Source organism: Coturnix japonica, chromosome 1 (assembly GCF_054131305.1).
Source record: "Coturnix japonica strain WE chromosome 1, WE-NBRP24, whole genome shotgun sequence".
Lineage (NCBI taxonomy): Eukaryota > Metazoa > Chordata > Aves > Galliformes > Phasianidae > Coturnix > Coturnix japonica.
In genome coordinates, this window is record NC_140663.1 from 25,858,801 (window position 1) to 25,880,539 (window position 21,739).

A 21,739-nucleotide genomic window follows, 5' to 3' on the forward strand; every position below is an offset into this window, starting at 1 on the left:
ACACACACCAGCTTTATTTTGCATCCCTAATTGCAAAATCCTTTTGAATTAAGAAGTCTGCTTCTATTATCTGGTCATTTTAGCACCCTCTTAGATTACATTCCTTATTCGAGGACCAATTGGATGTTGTGTTGAGGGACATGGTTTAGTGGGAGCTATTGGTGATAGGTGAACAGTTGGACCGGATGATCTTTTAGGTCTTTTCCAGCCTTGGTGATTCTATGATTCTGTATTTGAATCTGCAGTCTTTGCTCTGCCTCAGTATGTGAATCTCACTAAGGTGTTTCTCATTCCATGACTACTAGAGTTATTGGTAATTAGTTGTAGCAAATTTTCATTTTCAGTATATTTCTTGGCAATGAAAATGTCATAGAAACCAGGAACCGCTGAGCTGCAGACATAAAAGGGGTTACCTGAAAGTGTTCACAGAATGGTTATGAGATCAAAGATACTGTGGAAAAGAGGGAGCATAGTTAGGGTGATCAGGTTAAGTTTTAGCAGGTATTCTTCCACATGCAATTCTATAAAGAGGAGTGCTAGCAATGTAAATAACAACAGAGAATTTGGGAATTGAAAATGTTTTATAAGTAAAGATCTTGAGTTCTCATTTAACAACAAGATATGCCAGAGATCATATTAAAGAGAGAAGTTAGCAGGGAGCAGACTTTGAAAGCAGAATACTAAAAACTTTTCTTCAACATTTTTTAAGTAAACATGGGGTTTCATTTGGCTCAAGTTGCCTCCTTTAGTCCTGGATCCACAGATCTAAGGTGCTTCTACAAGCTAAGTTCCTCTGGGCAAATCAGTTCATGACTGGCGCCACCAGTCAGGGTTTCTGCAACCCATGGCTCCTAAGAAGATGTAGTAAAAGATCTGTTCTGGAGCCAGAAATACAATAGCATTCAGAACCAGTGTCTTTTCAGGTGTACCACCATCTGGTCTGTCTTGGGTTTAAAAATAGCTGTCAAAAAGCCTGAAAGTATTGAGGCTTCATGCTTCGAGTTAAACTTTGTGAGCCTCCATAACTACGTACTGGAAAACAGGAAGGTAGGAAACTGAAAAACTGAATGTCATGTTGACTTGTGATTTTCAGAATTAGTCCTGCAAGAGTCACAGTGATTTTATCACTCTATAAGTCAATGATACCTGTTTTCAAACAGATCTTATTACAGGAAATTTACAAAGGGTTTTCTTTTCTTTTTCCCCAAGAATGAACTGTATGGTTTTTAGAATTTTTGAGTTTTCTCTGCAATAAAAGCCCAGACTTTTAGCTACTTCTGTTTTATGGTAATCAAAGCCAGAAGTTAAAAATTAACAATGACTAGCCATTTTCCATTGGAGGGGAATGTGCAGCTACTTGAATGAAGGGAAGAAAACGTTACACAAATCAGTGCATTGGAAGCAAATGCGCTGAAAAATCATCTGCCATGAGACAGGAGCAGTATTTATTTTCCAGGTAAATTAGTGCTTGAAATGTAGCCTTGCAGATGAAAACTGATGAAAAAGCTGTAAGTAATTTGGTCTTTCACTTAGTGATATAACAGTCAGTTATAATAAGGGTTGCTTTTCAGAGTGCACTTTGAGCAGTGCAAGGCAAATGAGAGCAGAGAATCACTCCTCAGGGAACATGAAGATGATTGTCAATCCACTGCCAAAAAAGTTATTTCACGCCTATTACTAGTAATACTGGACTCTATTTCTCTTTCATCTGACATCTCAAACATACTTCTCCATTGCCTTTGACTTCCTATTAGATTCATGTACTATTGCTGAGTTTGGATTTCAGACTTTTCCTTCATCTATCTTATCCCATATAAATCAGTGAACCATATTGTATCTTCATTTGGGAGAATATCCTTGGGCGAATAGAATTAAGACTCTGTTACAGCCACAAAAAACTAATAACTGTAAAGAGCTTTTTTTTTTTGCTTTGGTTTGGTTTGGGTTGGGTTGGGTTTTGTGTGTGTGTGTGTGATTAATGAGTACTTGATTACATTTGGCTATAAGAAGAATCAAATAGAAAAGATATTACTCCTTTATTTATTTATTTATTGTGTTCTGATCAAACTGTTGTACTTTCTACCTTGAGATTTCATATTGCAGAGCCTGGTAATATTTGATTTTGGGTCAGATTAGGACTGAAAAGGCAGCTTGCCATTCTTGGAACTGTTTTCATTTACGCAAAATGAGTTGATAGTTCAAGGACAAAAGTGTCAAAACCTCTTCCATTATTTAGGGATCCTAATGCTTTGTTTTCAAAAATCACTTAAGTGAAAGCTAGTAAGCCTTAAAGCCGGTATGACACAGGGCTTCTCAGTACAGGACAATTACTGTGATATATAAATGAGGATACCATTAAACAGCATGCTGAATTTCTGACTATGTTGCTGACATTTCATATGCACTTGTGCAGGGAGATAATGCAGAGTAATAACACAGTCTAAATTAATTCCTAATTTGCTGAGCATTGTCTTTCCCACAAGGTCAAGTCGCTAGGCTCTAAAGTAACTTTTGAAATAGTTCTTACGTTTCTAAGGAGTCACCTAATAGGCAAGTATATGTATGCTGAAAAGTACTATAATTTGTATTGGCAAATTCTAAGAAGAGAAGCAAACTTCACCGTTTCATTCTTAACATAAGTGGATGAAATTGCTTCATGAAGAGCTGGAGCATTTTATACTAGAAACTTATTATAGAAGTGAAACTGTGTAATAAACTACATTGCTCATAGAGGACTTTGTTGGCACATATCCCATTGTCCTTAGTGGATTTCAAGGAAGGTGAATCATTTTCTGTCTCTGGAGTCATGCCTCCCCTTGTCAGCAGAGGTTGCTACCATAATGGAATCATCCAAGACTCAGAGAAGCAATACAAATCAGCTTATTGAGAGCACCCTAACAACAATTTATACACTACTTGGAAGTAACATTGGCTAATTTGCTGATAATTAGTAGTAAGTGTTACAGGTAAGAGTACTTTGGCAAAGGAGTTATTTTTATGCTGAGAGTTCTGAGACAATATTAGTCAACAGCTACTTCAATGAGTGAAAGAGAAAAGAGAGAAAATGGGGAAAGGGACAGACGCACAGACAGACAGACAAACACAGCAAAGCAAAGTAGCTCGCATCTCCTTAGTCCAAGGGGTGTCAGAGGGTGCTAATCTTTGGTAGCAGTGAGTTGTCCAATGTTGTGGTGGTCAGTTGAAGACTAATGATAAACATACATACTCTTAATTAACAGACCAGTAATCCAGTTCTAGGCCTGGCAAATTTTAATCAGCAGTGGTAAGAAAAAGCAGGGAGACACCAGCTTGTATGCAATGGTTTAATCTCCCAGTCTCCTACATCAAGCTGGAAAAATTTGCTCCCAGGCCATGTCTTCAGTCAGAAAACATTCCTGGGCCTTCTCACTTGAAAGAAAAAAGCTGCAAAGAAATGCTTTCAAATGCAAAATTGCCCACAAAATGTTGTTGATTGTCTCATTTTGATTTGAGACAATGCATTCATTACCAGTCTTAGACAGCTTGTGTGAGAAGGCTAAAGATGGATCTGATTCTCCTGTCTTTTCACTCCAGATAAGTAGAGGTAGCCTTCCCCAAGACAATCAAACCCTTTTGTCTGGTATGAAGTGAGACAATATGAGTGGTTACTTTTTCTGTCTGAGGACTGGCTCTTGGTGATTGATGTTCCTCTAACATCTTTCTGGCTAACACAGGTGTCTTCGTCAGCATAACAGAGTCTTCTTTCTAGATGACTAAATGCTTGTCATGAGTTTTTTGGACATTAGCATGTTACTGCTTCGGCATAGAAGCTTCTGTAAGGGCTAAGTGTAACATATCTCTCCCCAAACCTTAGCGTATATAAAGCTTGGATTTTTAATACAACATGTTCAAATACATGTTATGAACTGAGTTGAAATCTGCATAATTTAAAACTTTCAGACATGTTGGTTTTATTCACAATTCCTAAAGACAGATATAGGGTTGGTTTGGTTTTTTTTGGGTTTTTTTTTTTGTTTGTTTGTGGTTTTTTTTTGGTTTGGTTTGGTTTGGTTTTTTTGTATAATATGAAATGGACAGATACACTTAATACTGATTTATGACATATGTCGTGTCCCTGTTTGGGTCTTAGTAAACTATTGCATGCTGCTGCAGGTTATTTGACATTTGTAGATAAATGATCACAATGTACTTTGTGATCATAATGACCTGAAAGTGCTTTGTTCACCTTCCTGCTAGCCTGGTAGAGATATTTAGTCTGATTCCCAGACCAGCCTGGACCCAAGCATGAGTTTCTTGTGTACTAGTAGATGCTCTTTTCTGTGACACTGAAAACAGTAGGAAATATGGTTCTGAATGTCATATGGTTTCCAAGCTTTCAGTGATGATATAGAACTTGATGAGTTGATGATAATTAAGGTAATGAATGAGTCCATGGTTCTTCTGTTTGGTAGCTGTTAACATTCAAGGTTAATCCAGCCATGTGCTGTGTCAACAGATCTTTGTCCCTCTCTCATGTGAAAATATGTAACAGGATACAACAGTGTCAGATAGATCAATACTGATGATAGTGATACTGAATGACTGTCTCAAGCAGACACACTTAGCAATTCTAAATGTCAGAAATAGAGAAGGGCACAGGAAGCAGGAACAGAAGGAGAAAATCCCCAATGGAGTGACAAAATAAAATGAAAATAATTTTATGTGGGTTAGCAATGGGAACAATACAATTCTGCCTATTGTAGCTTCTTTCTGACATTGACATCTTGAAAACTGTGATTTGTTATCGTTACATCACAATTTATGGTGTTTTTAGAATCAAGTTGATTCTCATCCAGCACAGAACTTAAACACATGCTTAACATTGCATTCAAAAGTAATCTTATTTAATTGGATTTACTTATGTTCTTAAGTTCTGTGGTGAATCGGGTGCCTGGAATAATATGAGACCTTTAATGAACTTTCAATACTGTCTCATTATTATTTTCCTTAAGCAAACAATAATATTGTTTTACCCTTTTTAAAGATTAGCTTAAAGATCTTAATGTTTCCAGAAGAGACTCTTATAAATATTCATTAGTAAAACTGTTATCATCCTTTATTGAAAATATATTCTCCTGAACATTGAATTAATAGGCATCTGTCCATCAAAAAAGCTACTTGCCAGCCTTCTTACAGTTACCTTTGAAATGAAATGTTTTATGCACAGACATTTCTGAAGGAAAAATCCATACTTTTTTTTTATGTCTTTGATTTTGTGAAGCAAAATGATAGCTTGTTTGCTCTAGCATGCAATCTGTAGATCTTGAAAAGCATTCAAATCTTTATCCCTTTATTTTTCAGCAGTGCCTTCTAGTACTTTGGATGTTGGTTTTCTAGTCTCAGAGTTTGAGATTTTTTTACTATGCAATTGCAGTAAAGAAAAGCATTTACAGGAGTGTTTGCAGGACTAGGGCCTTAGGATAATTCCACTGTAGTTTCTGAACATAAGCAATCATAGTTATTTATAGCACCACATGTTTTACTACCAGCCTTTCACAGCATTTCAGCAATCTATCATTTCCTTTGTTAGTTTCTTTTACATAAGTTACTGTACACACTAATCTTTTCCTGTTTGACATGCAAGTTGTTCTTACTGAGTAAATCACCTTTTCAGTAGTGTCAGATCTGGGAGCATTTCCAGAAGCCTGAGTGCCCTAAATACGGTTAAGTGAACACGTGCTCCATTTTGTTAAATTGACTGTTTCCCCTATTAAGAATCAGTTACTTCTCTGGATTTTTTTGTGTTTTAATTTAAGGAGTTAGCAAGATTAAAGACACGCTAGAGCAACTGAGGCAAATACGCAAATAGACATCCATTAAAAATATCTTGCTATTACAGAATAAGAGTCATTTGGATGAAGTGACAATCTTATACTTAATGTCACATTTAGGGTATTTTCCCATTTAATATCCACATGGCTACATATCCACCAGTTCTGATTAATCAGTTTAAATACATAACATTTTTAAAAGTTGCATAGTGGTACTGTATATCAGCCATAACAGTTCTGTTCTAAAGGGAAATGTGGGTCACTTTTGTACATCAAGCCCTGGAGTAGGCTCCCCAGGGAGGTGGTTGAGTCACCATCCCTGGATGTGTTTAAAAACCCTTTGGATGTGGTGCTCGTGGACATGATTTAGTGGAGGGTTGTTAGTTAGGGTAGTATAGTTGGGTTGTGGTTGGACTCGATGATCTTTAAGATCTTTTCCAACCTGAGCAATTCTGTGATTCTAGAAAGATAAAGCATAAATAACTTTGTAAACAAGGATGAAGTTAAAAAATATATTTTTACTCCGCAGTGAATTTTCTGCAGCTCGTGTATGAAATATAGATTATAAGTGCCCTGCAAGGAAAAGGCATATCTTGTAAAAAACATGGAAAATGAAGACATACTTGTAATCTTTCACTTATTTATCAAATAAGGGTTGTTAGTTAGGGTAGTATAGTTGGGTTGTGGTTGGACTCGATGATCTTTAAGATCTTTTCCAACCTGAGCAATTCTGTGATTCTAGAAAGATAAAGCATAAATAACTTTGTAAACAAGGATGAAGTTAAAAAATATATTTTTACTCCGCAGTGAATTTTCTGCAGCTCGTGTATGAAATATAGATTATAAGTGCCCTGCAAGGAAAAGGCATATCTTGTAAAAAACATGGAAAATGAAGACATACTTGTAATCTTTCACTTATTTATCAAATTTAAAAAGAGAGTAAATGTTAATTTATAACATTATTTGCTTATTATCTCACTAATTGCAAGAAGACATGAAAGTAAACAGATCTTTAGCATGATTTATTGGTCTCTCTTTGACTGAGAGACGTGGAAGAAAGTCATTTCAGAAGACTAATAGTAAAATTACAGTATATTTTTCCCTTTGGGAAATTTCTGTTTTCTTCTATTTTTGTGTGTTCAGATTGCACAGAGAATTGATGGCACAGAATGTAAGGCTGCATATATTGCTTGGGCAGGCAGAAGTCAGTACAAATAAGCTACTAAAGAAATAAATGTCAGGAATTACTCCCTACAAAGTAAGAGATCAGTTAGTAGGTAGCTCCCTGTGTACTCATGACAACTGTCCCAAAGCAGAAGAGATAATGTGAATGATCGGTTCTGTTAAATGTAAAATAACATGTTATTATTATGGGCTGCATCTACCACTGTACATAATGGTCTTCATTTCCCATTTTCCAGATTTCTTTCCATTGTGAAACAGAAGTCATTATTAAGATCATCAGCTTCTTTATTCTCTTCATGTTTTATTTATGTCATCCTTATGATACCCTTTGCTAAAAGTATCAAAGAAAACCTGAGGCTGCTTAACTGCAGGCAGTCCGCTGTACTTGAGCTTGCTCCTTTAACTGCAATGGAAGACAGTGCGCCAGAGGCTAATTCTCATCTCATCAGAAAGCTGCTAAGTCTCTGAAACTATCCAAGTGTGGAACTGGTAGACAAGAAAAAAATGATTGAACCTAGAATGACTTGTTAAAAATTGATGGTGGAGAGTCTAACTCAGTTAAGCCCAGTACCACAGCAGGAGTAGGGTCCTTTCTGCCAGCTGCTGTGCCAGATGTTGAGTTGCCATTTTCTGGAGGCCTGTGAAGCATGATGATGTTACTGCAGCAGGTTGTCACAGATTGTATATTTGTATGGAGAAGGTGTGTCTGTATGGAAAACTAGTCTACGCTTGGCATACTTCAGGTTTCTAAATCTCTCACTTTTGTGACTAACTGAAGGTACTAACTTCTTCCCATTACCATACTGTGATTCAGGGGAAGTGGTAGCCTGGGCCGGTCTCTCTCTTTGGGTTGGAATTCAGGCAGTTATATCTCTCTCAGTAACAAACAGAGCCTGACATGCTGAAGCAGCCTTCACTGAGCACAACACGGAGCAGTGCAGTCCCCTCTAGCTCTGAAAAAGGAAGAATAGATTGTGTAGGCAAAATTTCCCTTTTTTTTTTTTTTTTTTTTTTTTTCTGATTTAAATTTTAAAACAGAAAGTTGCTGAGCTTCTCTCTCCAGCTTCACTCATAACTCTTTTGTCATATCTAGTGTCCTATTTAATCCAGAAATTAAATTCTTCATTAGAAATGGGTTTAGGAAAACCCTATGGACTTCCTACACCCCCGGTCCCATGGAGGCAGATATCCTGACTGACAGTAATTTTACCCCCAGGGACTTTATAGATTAAAGGTATACTTCAAAATTTATTATTTAGAGATCCAGACATGGTAACTGTGCTGGCAGTAAGTGATACTCAGAGCTACTGGTCGCACAAAAAAGGGAACATTAGAGTCTGATAAAATATCTGGTAAATTATCTGTTAAAATAATCTGTTATGTATATCTGAATTTATGTTCCCGTATATATTCAGAAGATCACTGTTTCAATACATTTCTGTGTAAGGTTCATGGAAAAAAGAAATATATGTATACATATATATATATTATATATATTATGGGGCTTCCAGGAGAAATTATTATTATTAAATTTTGATAAGATGGAACAGATACACTGTTATATCTTAGAGCATGTGATGATGTAAGGACAGTGTTAACTCTTCATGCTTGACCTTCCCCATGTTCTTTGGGTGTCTGAGCCCTGCAGAACAAATAAGAAGCAGAAAGTACAGTTGGTCTTCCGGTGGTGCACTGGAATGGAAGAACAATCTCTTTAGGGTAAGGATGTTTTTTCTTGGTGCAATATCAGTGTGCTCCTTGACCTTCCACTGAGATTTCTTTATGCTGCTGCAAGACAAGTGAAACTAATAATATAAAAACAGGCCCCTTATCAGGTGTGGAAGCTCCAGGAGAAGGATTTAATTTTGGGTTTGGTGCTAGTATGCTCACTAGGGAGACTGCAGATCACACTGCACAGTCAAATTAATAAAGCCAGATTCTGATATGGAAAGGTTCGTATGATTTTTTTTTTAACTTTCTATGAGAAAGGTACCAAGTACAAATTTCATCTTTCTCTGTGGTTAATAAAGAGGGAATTGGATTAATTGCCTGCTTGAAGTGCTCATCTAAGCTCTCTGAGAGAACTGATATGTGACTAGTTTAGATGAAATCCTTAACTTATAAAATTACATGAGATAAATCCCACAATGTTAAGAGTCTCACTCTGAATTTACTACTGTACACAAGAAAGTAGATTGAGTAAAAAAGAAAGATGAAAGGAAGATAGCTATTATTGCTATCTCTTCATTTATTGAACTTTATTTCTCTTCTGTATCACCTTATTAAAACTTGAGATATAGGTACAATGCAAAGCCAGACTACCTATAAGGATGCCTTTTGAAGCATTTTATATTCCTTGCCACACAGGTTGTAAATAATCACTAAAAATAAGAACGATGTGAACAATCTGTATCTGAAAATGGATAAAACAAAAGTAAACAATTAGGTTTTATTTACTTTTCCATACTGGAAAAAATAAGCCCATGAACTGCTGTTTTCTTCTGCGAAATAAACAGCTTCACAATAGTCTTTAATTAATGGTATATACTAACTTTCTTGTCTGATTGTGCTCATGGTAATTTCTGTAATTATAAGGAGCTTTGCTTCATGGCATTATGGAGTCATAGAATCATAGAATTCTTATACTGTTATCCTTAATCTATGAGCAAAATGGATTTTCAGAGTTAGATCCTCAAAAGGCTGAAGTAGCTGATAATAAACTGACTTGCCTGAAAGAGATTTGGATGCTCTCTCAGCAGAAAAATTATTTGCTCAGAACTCCAACCCACTGAAATTGATGGTTTGAGTCCAAGATTTTGTAATGTCTATGTCAACAAGGTAGCATAGTTTCATAATGCTATGTGGAGTGTAAATATTATGTTTATGTTTAGGGGCTTCTATTAGATACGGAAAACAAGATGAGTAGTTGTGCACAAATGCTTTTGATATATTTTTCCCCTCAGTATTTCATAAGAGGGAAGACTCAAGAGACAGATAAAACATCAGAAGGTGAAACACAGATCTAACATAAGAACTTTCAGTAAAATTAGAAACTTGAAAAACTTTAGGTATTAAAATTTAGATATATAAAAAAAGCTTTCATACTTCAGGTTTCAGTAATGGAATAGAAATGCTAAAAACTATGAAGCCTTACATCTGCAGTCTTTAGAATCAGTTGAAAAGGCATCTTTTGGGATGATTTAGTATCGTGGGTTTGGTAGGGTCTACCTAGGTCACGTCGAAACACCAGGTAATCAGTCATCCTTTTAAATGAATTCTGTAATAAAAGAAAAAGTGAGTTATTTTCTGTTTTTAAAAGGATTAAAATTCATCTATTTGGGAAAGTCAAACATGGGAAGAATGACAGGGATGTTACTCTGAATATGAGTATGTATATCTTGCATCAGATCTAGAACATACATAGAATATGTAGCTAATTAGAAATTACAATGAAATGGTTTGTCTTAAGGAGGATAATACCAAACAAAAACAAAAAAACCATCACTGATAAGAATTTTTCTGAACTCATCCAACAGTTTAGCAATTAAAACAATATTTGTTCAGAACAGTCTTTTTCTGGTACTGTTCTAAAGAATTGTGTGAACGAGAAGTTAAGAAAGAAGCTTTTGTATGCAAGCTAGCCCTGCTCACTCTTTCCTAGGCAATGAGAATTCCCTACGCTTTTCCCCTTATCTTAACTCTGCCCACATTTCTGCCTATAAATTGTGTCTGTATTTTTATTTCTACACAGGCCAGTGTTTTCCTAGTACCTGATAAATAACTTTTTGTTTTTTCCTCTTTTCCTCTGGTTTCTTTCCCACTTGTATCCTAAGCAGTTCTGTAGTTATGCCTCTTCTGAAACTTTATTTCTTTTCTTTATGCTAATATAAAGGCAGCCCAAGATCATTTTACCACTCCCACAAAATAACCAAAGGCCCAACACTTGCATCCTCCCTTTTTCAAACTAAACCAAGCTTCATCTCTGGGATGCTCTTACCTTGAATCTTCTCAGGCTCACGATTCTCAAATCTCAAAGCCAAGTGCTCATACTTAATCCCATCCACACTCAACCTTTTTTTTCTCTGCAGTGGGTGCTGGGTGCATGTAAGGGCAAGAAATGATCCAGAATGGAACCCAGAAAGCTAGATGTAAATAGTTGTTCACTCCCTTACGTTTTATTAGCTACTTCAGTAGTCATTTGAGCATAAGGAATGTTGCACAAAGGGCTAGAAGGAAAATGGCAGCTGGAGAGTATTGCTTGCAGGAAGGTTACAGGGCCACCTTCCAGCAGCATCATTACTTAGACATTTACTTATCCATGATCACATGAGTTACACTGTTTTTTTCTTGACCTTCACCAAGACTACTGAATATTTCTTAATCCTGTTGAAAATTCTGTTTCACGTTTGCAGAATTCACCGAACAATTCCTTGGATAGTGAGAACTGGATGACATTTTTTACTCAAATTTAAAATATAAATCAGAGTAAATTTACTCAGGAAATAGGGCATTAAGTGTCCTTGAGAGGTCACATAGTTCATTCTCTTGTTCTAAAGCAGGACCAGAATAGGGGCAATATGCTTTTCTTCTCATCTTGTTTATCTAATGCAGCCATTCCCTTTTTCTTTTCTCTGCTTCTTCTTCTCCCCTCTTTTGTAAGCACAATGTCAATCAACTGATCTTTTCTCATCCTCTTTGTGTGCACTTCTTCATCCCCAGATGCCATCACATAGTCATGTTTCTCCACTAAAGTGTAAAAATCTGTTGCTGTTCTTTTCACAAACCCTTTCTCTTTGTTTTTCTCCCCTGTGCTACTTACATATTACTGCTCCGCATTCAGCTTTTGGCCAAACTCAAATGAAGGGCTTATTGGTTGCCCCACCTGACGTGCAGTCTGCTCATCTAGTTCCACTCAGCCAGACATCTGAAACTCAATTCATAATAGGTGGCAGCAGAAGTGCCATTATAAAGCATATTTGATAGGTGTAAGAAACAGACATTCACTCAGTATAATTAATAGTGTTGGAAGCATTAAAAATGCATGCCATGAAATGCCTAAAAGGTCTGTAACACCATTTGAGTCCTAAGATGGAAACAGTCAGCTGTATTTGATATGACTATTCGCTGCTAGAGGCCATTGTTATTCTATATTCATACTTAAGGTCTGCAGAGAAAGTGCTTTCAGGGCTGTGGCTCAGTCATTCAAGGCTCTGAGCAAGTACTCTATTTATTTCTGCCTTTACAGTCTGAATGGTCTTCTTTTGATCTAGCAATACATAGATTTTTTTTTGTAGTGTTGTGCTCTAAAATATCAAAGAAAGCAGGCCATTTTTCAAAAGCTCTTCTTTCTTTCTAGTTGCTTTTCTTTCATTCTTTTAAAGCCTTATCTTCTCATTAGATGAATTTGTTTCAAAAACGAAGTTGCCTGACTATCACAGCATAGGAGTGCCTTCTGGATCTGTTCCTGTCCCCTAGGGAATTAGTGATTATTTCCACTAAAACTTGAGCTGGAAAGAGAAGTTAATGTTTATCCTCCTGTAAACAATTTTCTCCTAGTTCTATGAAATGTGCATCTACGAATGTGGATTTTAGAAGCAATGAAATACTTGCATTAGGATTGTTAAATGTGTATATGATATTTTAATACTGACAATTTGGATTACTTATACAGGTAAACTCTACCTTCTATTTTATCTTTCATAAGAACTGCCTGATTTCATCCAAAAAGTTTTAAAAAGAGAGGTAAGAATTTTAAGAGGATAAGTACAGAGTCGTAATTTTATTTAGAGACTTTCACCTGTACCATTTTAAGACATACTGCATTTTGTATACACAGCACAGATACTGCTGCAAAATGGTAGAGTTTCTCTGTCCTTAATAATTGATTGGGGAAATTTTTAAGATAAAAGTAGTCAGTCAGTTTGTTATAGGAAAACTATATTTGGTTCCTTAATCTTACAAGATTTTTGTCATCATCTTCCAGAGGGCAGAGGATTTGGCAGGGTTCTAAACATGAATGGAAAGTGAACCTGGTAGTGGACATGCCCTATTTGCATATTAACCACTTTCACAGAAAAATAAAAAAGGAGTAAACAACAAAAAAATCCATAGTTACATCATGGATTTGCCAAGCAAAATTTTCCCAGAATTTTCTGCCGTTGCTCCTAGTCTTGCTTTTAAAGACACCAAAGAACAGAGGCCTTATGCATTAGGAAAAGATGAAGGAGAAGGGAGTGCAGCAGGGGGAACCAGAGCCTACAGCCGTTATAACGGCATCAGCAAATGGAGGATAAAGATTAAAGAAAATAATTTGTTTCCAAATTTGTTTTATTTTCAGTCACCTTTAACTGCTTGTTTTGACAAATGAAAATTATTTTACGCGTGAGACTTCCTTTTATTTTACTTTGTCTTAGAAGGAAGAGAGTTAACATATATACTTACCTGAGCTTGGAAAGAAGGACAGAAACATTCTGGAAACAATGCAGTCCTCAGTGGTGATCTCCAGTATTAGTTTTTATTTGTACAGTGCTATAAAGATTATTTCTGAATATATAGGACATCTGGAGCTGTTTAGGTTGTAAGATAATGAACAGTTAATGTTTGAACTGTGGTTTTCTATCTGGACCTATTTTATGAGAACTTGTTGGCCGCTGTGAGATAAGTTGATCTTAACTGCATTTCTGAAGGGCATATCACATTCATAATTAGCGTCATCAAGTCTCACATAAACTGTGAAAAATAATTGATAGTGTCAGCAGAGAATGCAAAGAAGGTAGTTCTACAGGAATATAGTTTCAACTCATTCTCAGAGGACAGTAAAGGAAGGTCAGCACTATTATCCATACTGTTCTAGTTTTCCTGATGCAAATGAAACTTGATTTTGCTGGGCTTGCTATTTAGCTGTATTCACATTTTGAATATGGTAGGTCTGTTGTAAATTCCTTTTCAGTTTGGCTACTAACCAATAACCAATAACTGATTAATTTTCAGACTCTACCCATTTTTCAGAGGAAGGAAACAAAGGTTATGGACCCGTTTTTGAGGAGCAACCCATTGATACCATCTATCCAGAAGAATCTTCAGATGGACAAGTTTCAATGAACTGCAGGGCTCGAGCAGTTCCTTTTCCTACTTACAAGTAAACTCTCTTATTTTGATTGTTACATCTTATTGTGTATTCTACTCAATGAATGGTTTGGGTTTTGATATTAAATGATTGTCATACCAAGAAAAAAAAAATGATAGATTTGCTATTTTTGGGTAAGAATCATCCTGGATTAAAGTTGATGAAATGTCTAGACAGTTTTGAAAATACTGTATTACTGTTGTGTTAAATGGTTTTGGCTTTTGAAAAGAATACTGACCCAGACACGAAAGATGAATAAGTGACCTTTAAGAAACACTTCAGAGGCTTTCTGCCTTAGGTTAGGAATCGCTGAGGTTCAAGTCCATGTTCTTCTTGGATCAAAATAGCTTTTTATCCCATTTTACTCCTAAAGAAGGACTGGTATTGAGCCTGAGTATCCAGTATTGCTTCTGCCACCAACTTGTTATAAAGAGATGCTCATGAATGTAACACAGTTAAGATTGCTGTCTACTTATACAGATCTACCTGTGACTAAAGGTAACTATAATACCACTTTTGAATCTCATCTCTAGCTCTGACAGTGTAAGTTTTTTCTGCATGGTATTTTGCTTCTTAACTTCTTTGTTCTCCCCATGCTTGAAAGATCTGGAAGCCACGTAGCAGAGTGGAGATTCAGATTCAGAACCTGTCAGATATAAGTAGCCATTACATTCAGTTCATCCAGCCTATTACTCCCTACCTGCAAATGTAAGCAGAGAATGATTAAAAGCTCTAACGAAATTTTAGGGTTCTTCCTTAAAGAAATAAAGTCACTCTGGAAAAACGATCTTGAATCTCTAGTGCTCTAAAACCATAGAAAAATACATATTTGATGTTGCAAGAGACCTGGGAGGATCTTTGATTCCCAACTTCTGGCTCCACAGTAGACCATGCAGAATTGAAACCGTGGCAGCCTTGTTGCTGTGACTGCAGCCCTGGGCAGTGTGTTTCAGTACTCAACCATTCTCCAACCCAACCTGACCCTCCCCTGGTGAATTTTCATGAATGATATATGCTCTCCATGTAAGAAGTCCAACAGAGCCTTGTGAAATTATCCATGTGAGTTTGGTTGTTTTGATTTACAAGTTAATAAATTCAGAACAAAACAATATTCCATGTTTTGTTTTTATTTTTACTCCTCCCAGCTGCACATTTTATGCAGTGCTTTTCTGATCTCTTTCTATGCGGCATAAGCTGTGCTCCTGACAATTATTCCTAGATATTTCTGGACAAAATATTTATTACTCATAATACAGACACCATATATCTCAAAAGATTGAACAAGAATGCCCCTAAGATCCTATAAAAGCTAAACAGTATTTATTGCAGGTTGTAAATCCTGCCTTTTATTTCCTTGCTTTGCCTTCCTTCTTGTTTCTTTTCATTCTTTCTTCTTTCTTTCTTCGTTGTTGTTGGTGGTGATAATGCCACTTTTATTATTACCTTCTTCTACGACAATTCGAATTTCACTTTACAAATGATTATTCTGTGTTTTTGACACGACATTTTAATCAGGAAGAAGCACATAATGGATGTATTCTCAATCTGAAAAAGCAGTGCCTGTCTTTAGCTTGGTACAAAAATCTAATCTACACTGCAAGACTTTTATGATTGTTAAATATATTTAAGTTGCATCTTTCCTGTTTGTGCTCAGAAGTTTATTTCCTTTCGAAGAAGATTATGTGCCCCCCCTGGTGGACATAGTAATGAGGAGCAGACTTCATTGATAACTCCTCTCGTAGTTTGAGAAGGGAAGTTAGAGCAGTAGAGTTTTACAAGGACTAAGATGGGAGTGTCTGGCAATTTTCCGAATATAGGAAACAGCTCTTAAATCAGTCGTGCCACTGTCATTGCACTGACTCACTGGCAGTTTAGGCTTTATGAAACATTTTCATTTCCTTCTGCAATTTTGCAAAAAAAAATCTCTTCAAAGTCTCACTTCAAAGGTGTGGAAGAAACATTTGCTTGGCCTTCAAAAGCTATCTGATGATATGTTTATGATTCCAGTGCCTGATTACTAGCTAGTTCACTGGCAGTCAGTTCTCTACTACCTGGACTGAGTTTTAAGGTACCTCCTATCTCTGAGAAGGCTGAAGCAGTCTGAGATTCTTATGTTTAGAATACCTATAATGTTCACAAAATCTTAATGAATTAATCTTCAAATTGTGATGCTTACTAGGTTTGTTTTTGGAGCCAAATCTTACATCTGTCTTTTTTTTTCTTTATAATAGGTGGAAACTCAACAACTGGGATATTGATTTAACAAAGGATCGCTACAGTATGGTAGGAGGCAGACTTGTTATCAGTAACCCAGAGAAATCAAGGGATGCTGGAAAATATGTCTGTGTAGTGTCGAATATCTTTGGAACTGTAAGAAGCAGCGAAGCAACTCTGAGTTTTGGATGTAAGCCAATGTTTATGTCAAAACCTAGAAACTTTATGGTTAACATGAAATGTCCAGTGTTTTTTCACTGCAGCGTCTTCTGCTTATATGTGCTGTAGCTGTATTACTCTGTTAAAAAAAAAAACCACAAACACACAAAAAAGCTCCCCTGCCTTTGCAGAGAACAACACAGAATCAGTTTTGTAAGGATTTTATATAGTTTAGCATTCAGCTGTCATTCCAACTCTCTTGCTGAATTAAGTTATTAATTGAATCAACTTACAACAGAACCAAGTTGTGAGATAATAATGCTCAAAGAGTTTAAACTGTGGTAGAACCGAAGGGGAAATAGTCACTGAAGTAAGACATCAGTAGTGACAAGTGGTGATCAGGCAGCGCTGTGGTGAAAGCACAAGTGGGATGCCTGCAGGAGGAGGGCATGGCACTTGTTACGAGGCTCATTCCCTGACTGCTGGGCTGTGGGAAGGCCCTGCCAGAGGACTTTTCTGTCAACTTCAAGCAGTCATGAGCTACAGTCATGAACTCATGCATATGTGCAGATGTAGACTGCAATCAGATGCATGCTGTATAAGAGACTGAAGTACTAAGTGAAGGCTAATGGAAAATTTTACTGAGTGAAGACAATCTGGGATTTTTATTTTATTTTTCCTTAAAGTACTTTTTTTTTACTGGAAATTTTTTTCATCAGAACCCAAAAACAATCTCACTCTTACCTGGTGCCCTGTGTGCCCTTCAGCAGAACAGTTTAACTCCTTAATATTTAACATCAGAGATGAACTGAAACGTTCTTTTTTTCTGCCACAAATTGTAATACTGTGGTTCTTCATATGTCAAGAAAGTCCAGGAGCAGTAAATAGTTATTTGAGTATCAGCTTATGTTATTTTAGCTTTTATCCTACTTGTTCAGGACTGGCATCATTGACGCCTGTTTTATAGAACTCCATGTCCCTCTACCACTGAATACAGCAGCAAATATCCTTCAAACTGAATATTTAGGTCATTTCCATTAGAGAGAAGTAACAGCCCAGACAGGTTCAATAAAATGGTAGCTGTGTGTCTTCCATTCTCATTTTTATGATCATCTGTAAAAAAATCATCCTTTGGTAATCAGAATGATAGTTATAAAAGAACTGAATTCAAAGTTGCTAAAGGTAATACAGAAAATGACCTTAAGTAGATTGTTTTGTTCTTTTGCTTCTACATAAACTGCTTGGAAAATGGAAAAAAAACATTTTTTTGAAGAGTTCAAGAAAATCTTGACCATCTGTTCATGAATGAGCCCTTTTATTTTTGTCTTACTGTCAAATCTGCTGAAAGTATGGAGCAAAAGTCACACTCTTGTAAACTTTGTTTCAATTAATCCATCTGGGAGCACTGTCTTTGGTAGATGTGGATTGGCCTCCAAGAATAAAATAGTTCTTTTTAGCAGCAGCTCTTTAAAGCCACTAAAATCTCTTTTTGCTTTTGTATGCATATGTATGTGGGAATTTTATCCTCCAGGAATATTCTGTGGCTTTTTTTTTTTTTTTTTTTGCTTTTTTTTTTTTCTGTGCAAAATTAGAAGCTGAAATACAATGGTACTTGCTGGAAAACAGTCTCATAAAAGTAAAGCACTGCAGTTTCATAGTACAGAAGCTGCAAAAGCAACAATGGAGAGAAATTTCCATTTTCTCTAGATGTTAGCTGTATGCTTCTAAGAGTGCAATACTTATGCCAATTCTAGCTAAAAATGAATTTCTTCAAATTAAGAGTTCATGGAATCATGGTTATTATAATTATTGAGTAATAACCAAGTAGTATTTATGCAAAGAAGACATCAAGACCCAATCAGAGTACAGAGCCGTTCATAAGTGAGAAGAAGGTTACAAATTACATCTCAATAATTGTATGGCATTCCTGCACCTGGCATAGATCATTCTATTTCAGTACTAACATACAGATGTTTTACTTATACAAGTTGCCTTTCCTATCCGCTGTCATTGAATTTATGGTGGTGACTGTCGTAAAGTTTCAAAGATTAGTCAAAGAACATCACAAAAAACAATAATTCTACACTTAAAATAGAAACTGAAAATATCTGAAAAAAAAAAAATAATAAAATGAAAAGCAGCAATAGATTTTTCTTTCATCAAGCCCTGCACTCTCCAAATACAAATAAGGATCAAAATAGCAAAAGATTTCTTTCTATTGATCACACAGCATGTTAATTTTTCTTCCCGTTTATGTAGCAGATTGTAAAAGCTGATCTTTACCAATTAAAGTAGAAATGAATAGCATCACATTTACAAGCTGATGAAAAGGTCAGTGATGAAGAAAGTAGCTGTTTGCAAAGGAGGATTAGTCAATCTCTAGAATCACAGAGTCCTTAGAGTTGAAAGGGACCTTTAAAGGTTCAATTTCTTCTTTATCAAAGAGTGATATTCCAAATGAATTGGGAGCCACTTGTGGAGGACTGAGCATGTTAAGACACACAACAAAATTATATTTAATAGTAATTAGAAACCCTTAAAATGGACTAATATTTCATGCATGCATTATCTAATATAAAGATTCAGATAGTCACTGGAAAGGTTTTATCTTCTAGTCATTTTGAACAGAAGAAAAACTAATAATTCAGAAACTGAAAAAAGGGTATTATCCGTAGAAGTTCACATAACTACCTAAGGGGAGAGTTTTCCCATACATTTGGCAAAGTGTTATGTCATGTTCTTCCTTGATTCTTGTAGCTGTTCATGTCTGAAGGCTACAATTGGCTTTGGAAGACACCTATCAAGTGTCTACTGGGTCTGTCTAACTGTGCATTGCAGTTATATTTGTGAATAGTACCTGTTTTCTACTTAATCTTTTTTTTATATATATGTAGCTTTGTAACTTTTCTTTGTTTCTGGGTGAATGCTTTTGAACTGAACTTTTAGTTCAATATCAGAATCATTCTTGGGAATGTAGAAGAAAGAACATTCAAAAAAGTTGAAGTAATCTAAACAACATTAGCTTAGATTGTATCTATGATAAAATATTGCATTCAGAAGCTCTGCACTTCACTGTTACTGGTATATTATTTACACTGCAGCAGTATTTGAAGCAGGACTCCAGTACTGTTGCAGGTTCACTGCACTTCCTGACACAGAGGTGTTTCTTTTATCTTTTTAGAATTTGTAGTCAGAATGACTAAAATAATGTAAAAAAAATTTTGCACTTGTTAATGACAGAGTTAAAATGAGCAAACTTGTCATAATCAGTCTACAGACGCCTCTGTGCCAGATATTGTTTTATTTCTATGTTTATTTCTACAGAGTGAAAATATTATAAAAAATAGGTGGGTTTTTTTTGTAGTGAAAAGCCCACCGTTTTCCTTCTTCACCCTCTTTTATACTAGATCTGGATCCTTTTCCACCAGAGGAGCATTATGAGGTTAAAGTACGAGAAGGTGTTGGAGCAGTGCTTCTTTGTGAGCCTCCTTACCACTACCCAGGTAATTCAGCCCAAAGAGATTCATTTTCTAATGCATAACAGTAGAAGACAAAATAAGATTTATTTCTAAAAGCTTCCTTTATGTTTAATTAAACAGTAACTCTTATAGAGCTTGAGAATTTCTCTTTAGATTTGATTTTGATCTTGAATGTATACTTGCGGTTGAATGTATGTAAAAGACAAGGTTGAATTCTCAGGCAGTTTTTGTTATTACACATCACATTACTAAAACTAATCTGGATAATTGAAGGTGGGCCTGACCTGCCATTCAAAAGATCCAATTATGTCTTTATGTCATTGCGTCATCCCAGACTTGCTGCTGCAGCTTCATTCTACCTAATGAACTCACCACAACATACTCCAGTTAAAATATTCTAAAGGTTTTTTTCCAAATCACAAGACTGACAAGGGCTTACCAGCTCCACAGTTGGATCAGGGCAAGACACAGCTTCACATCTCCTCTCCACCTCAGTCCATCTCCAGTGGAAAGGCTTGTTCTAAAGGGAACCAGGTGCATATTAATCTGCACTCAGGGAAGCAGCACTCTGATGTCCAGTACCAGTAGCTAGCTGGCTACTGAAATGTGCATATTCTCTCTTTCATAGCTATCTTTCCTGAATAAATGATGTATAAGCTGGAACTCAAAGTGAAGCAGTTCATATACAGAGGGTATTCCATGGTTTATGTAGCTGACACTATTATTATTGTGTTTTTATTTAATATTAACTAGAAAATATTTTCCTCCAGATGATCTCAGTTATCGCTGGCTTCTAAATGAGTTCCCAGTATTCATTGCTTTGGACAGACGACGGTTTGTGTCTCAGACAAATGGCAATCTCTACATTGCAAATGTAGAAGCATCAGATAAGGGAAATTATTCATGTTTTGTGTCCAGCCCTTCAATAACAAAGAGTGTATTCAGTAAATTTATTCCACTTATTCCACAGGCTGATCGTAAGTATTTATTGGAAATACTTTCTGCATACTACATTCTGTTTGTATTTTAACTTCACTCATTCATAAATATTTTAATCTCTTGCAAGAAGAATTAAATGGCAACTCCTAATACCTACTGCACATCTGTTCCTCAGTCTTTCGCATATAGAGAGGTCCAAATCATTGCCATCCACAATGAGAGCTCTGTGAAGGAAATCTCCCTGGATTCATTCTTTTCATATCATTGAGAACAGAGTTTTTCTCATCTCTTTTATCTGTGTTCATCTAAAAATCTTTAATTTCTTCTGTGGTCTTGGCATTGGTTCAAAAGGTTGTGACGAAAAAGCAGAAATTCTGTGTAGAATTTTATAGAAAGTTTCAGGATATTTGTTTTCAACTCTGTTGAAATATCCTTTCCAAGAACTCTGTGTCTCACCAGGCAAGCCCCCGAGACACCTTTTTCGTTTTGTTACTAGATTGTTCTCTGCCATTTCATAAATCTGTGTGTTTTCTACATGGTAATCAGAATCCTTTCTTCAACTTTAGACAGTCACTAGAGACTCGTGAACTAATCATCAGGATTTCAGTGCCCCTTTTATTGGTTAAATTTCCTTTATTACAGTGAAGAGGTGTGATCAAATGTGGGTATTACAAATCAGTGATCCTTGTCCAAATTGTCCATATTGGAACATCATACTGTAATCTTCACCTAGAGCTATAAAAGGAGTCCCACAGATATCACACTAGGTAGATCTGCTTACATTACGTACTTGTACCCTTCTTAAGCTGTAGGTTTGCTGGCTGTTG

General features: G+C 36.1%; 1 protein-coding gene across 17 annotated transcripts in view; it reads left to right on the plus strand.

The window, feature by feature from the left end:
• Positions 1-21,739, plus strand: part of CNTN1 (contactin 1) — a 225,682-nt gene that overhangs the window by 144,454 nt on the left and 59,489 nt on the right. For all 17 annotated transcript variants that reach the window (XM_085536184.1, XM_085536156.1, XM_085536165.1 and 14 more), the window contains 4 exons: positions 13,986-14,133; positions 16,353-16,525; positions 19,902-19,997; positions 20,744-20,950. In XM_085536184.1, coding sequence (XP_085392310.1) covers positions 13,986-14,133; positions 16,353-16,525; positions 19,902-19,997; positions 20,744-20,950 — 624 coding nt within the window. The remainder of the gene's footprint in view (positions 1-13,985; positions 14,134-16,352; positions 16,526-19,901; positions 19,998-20,743; positions 20,951-21,739) is intronic.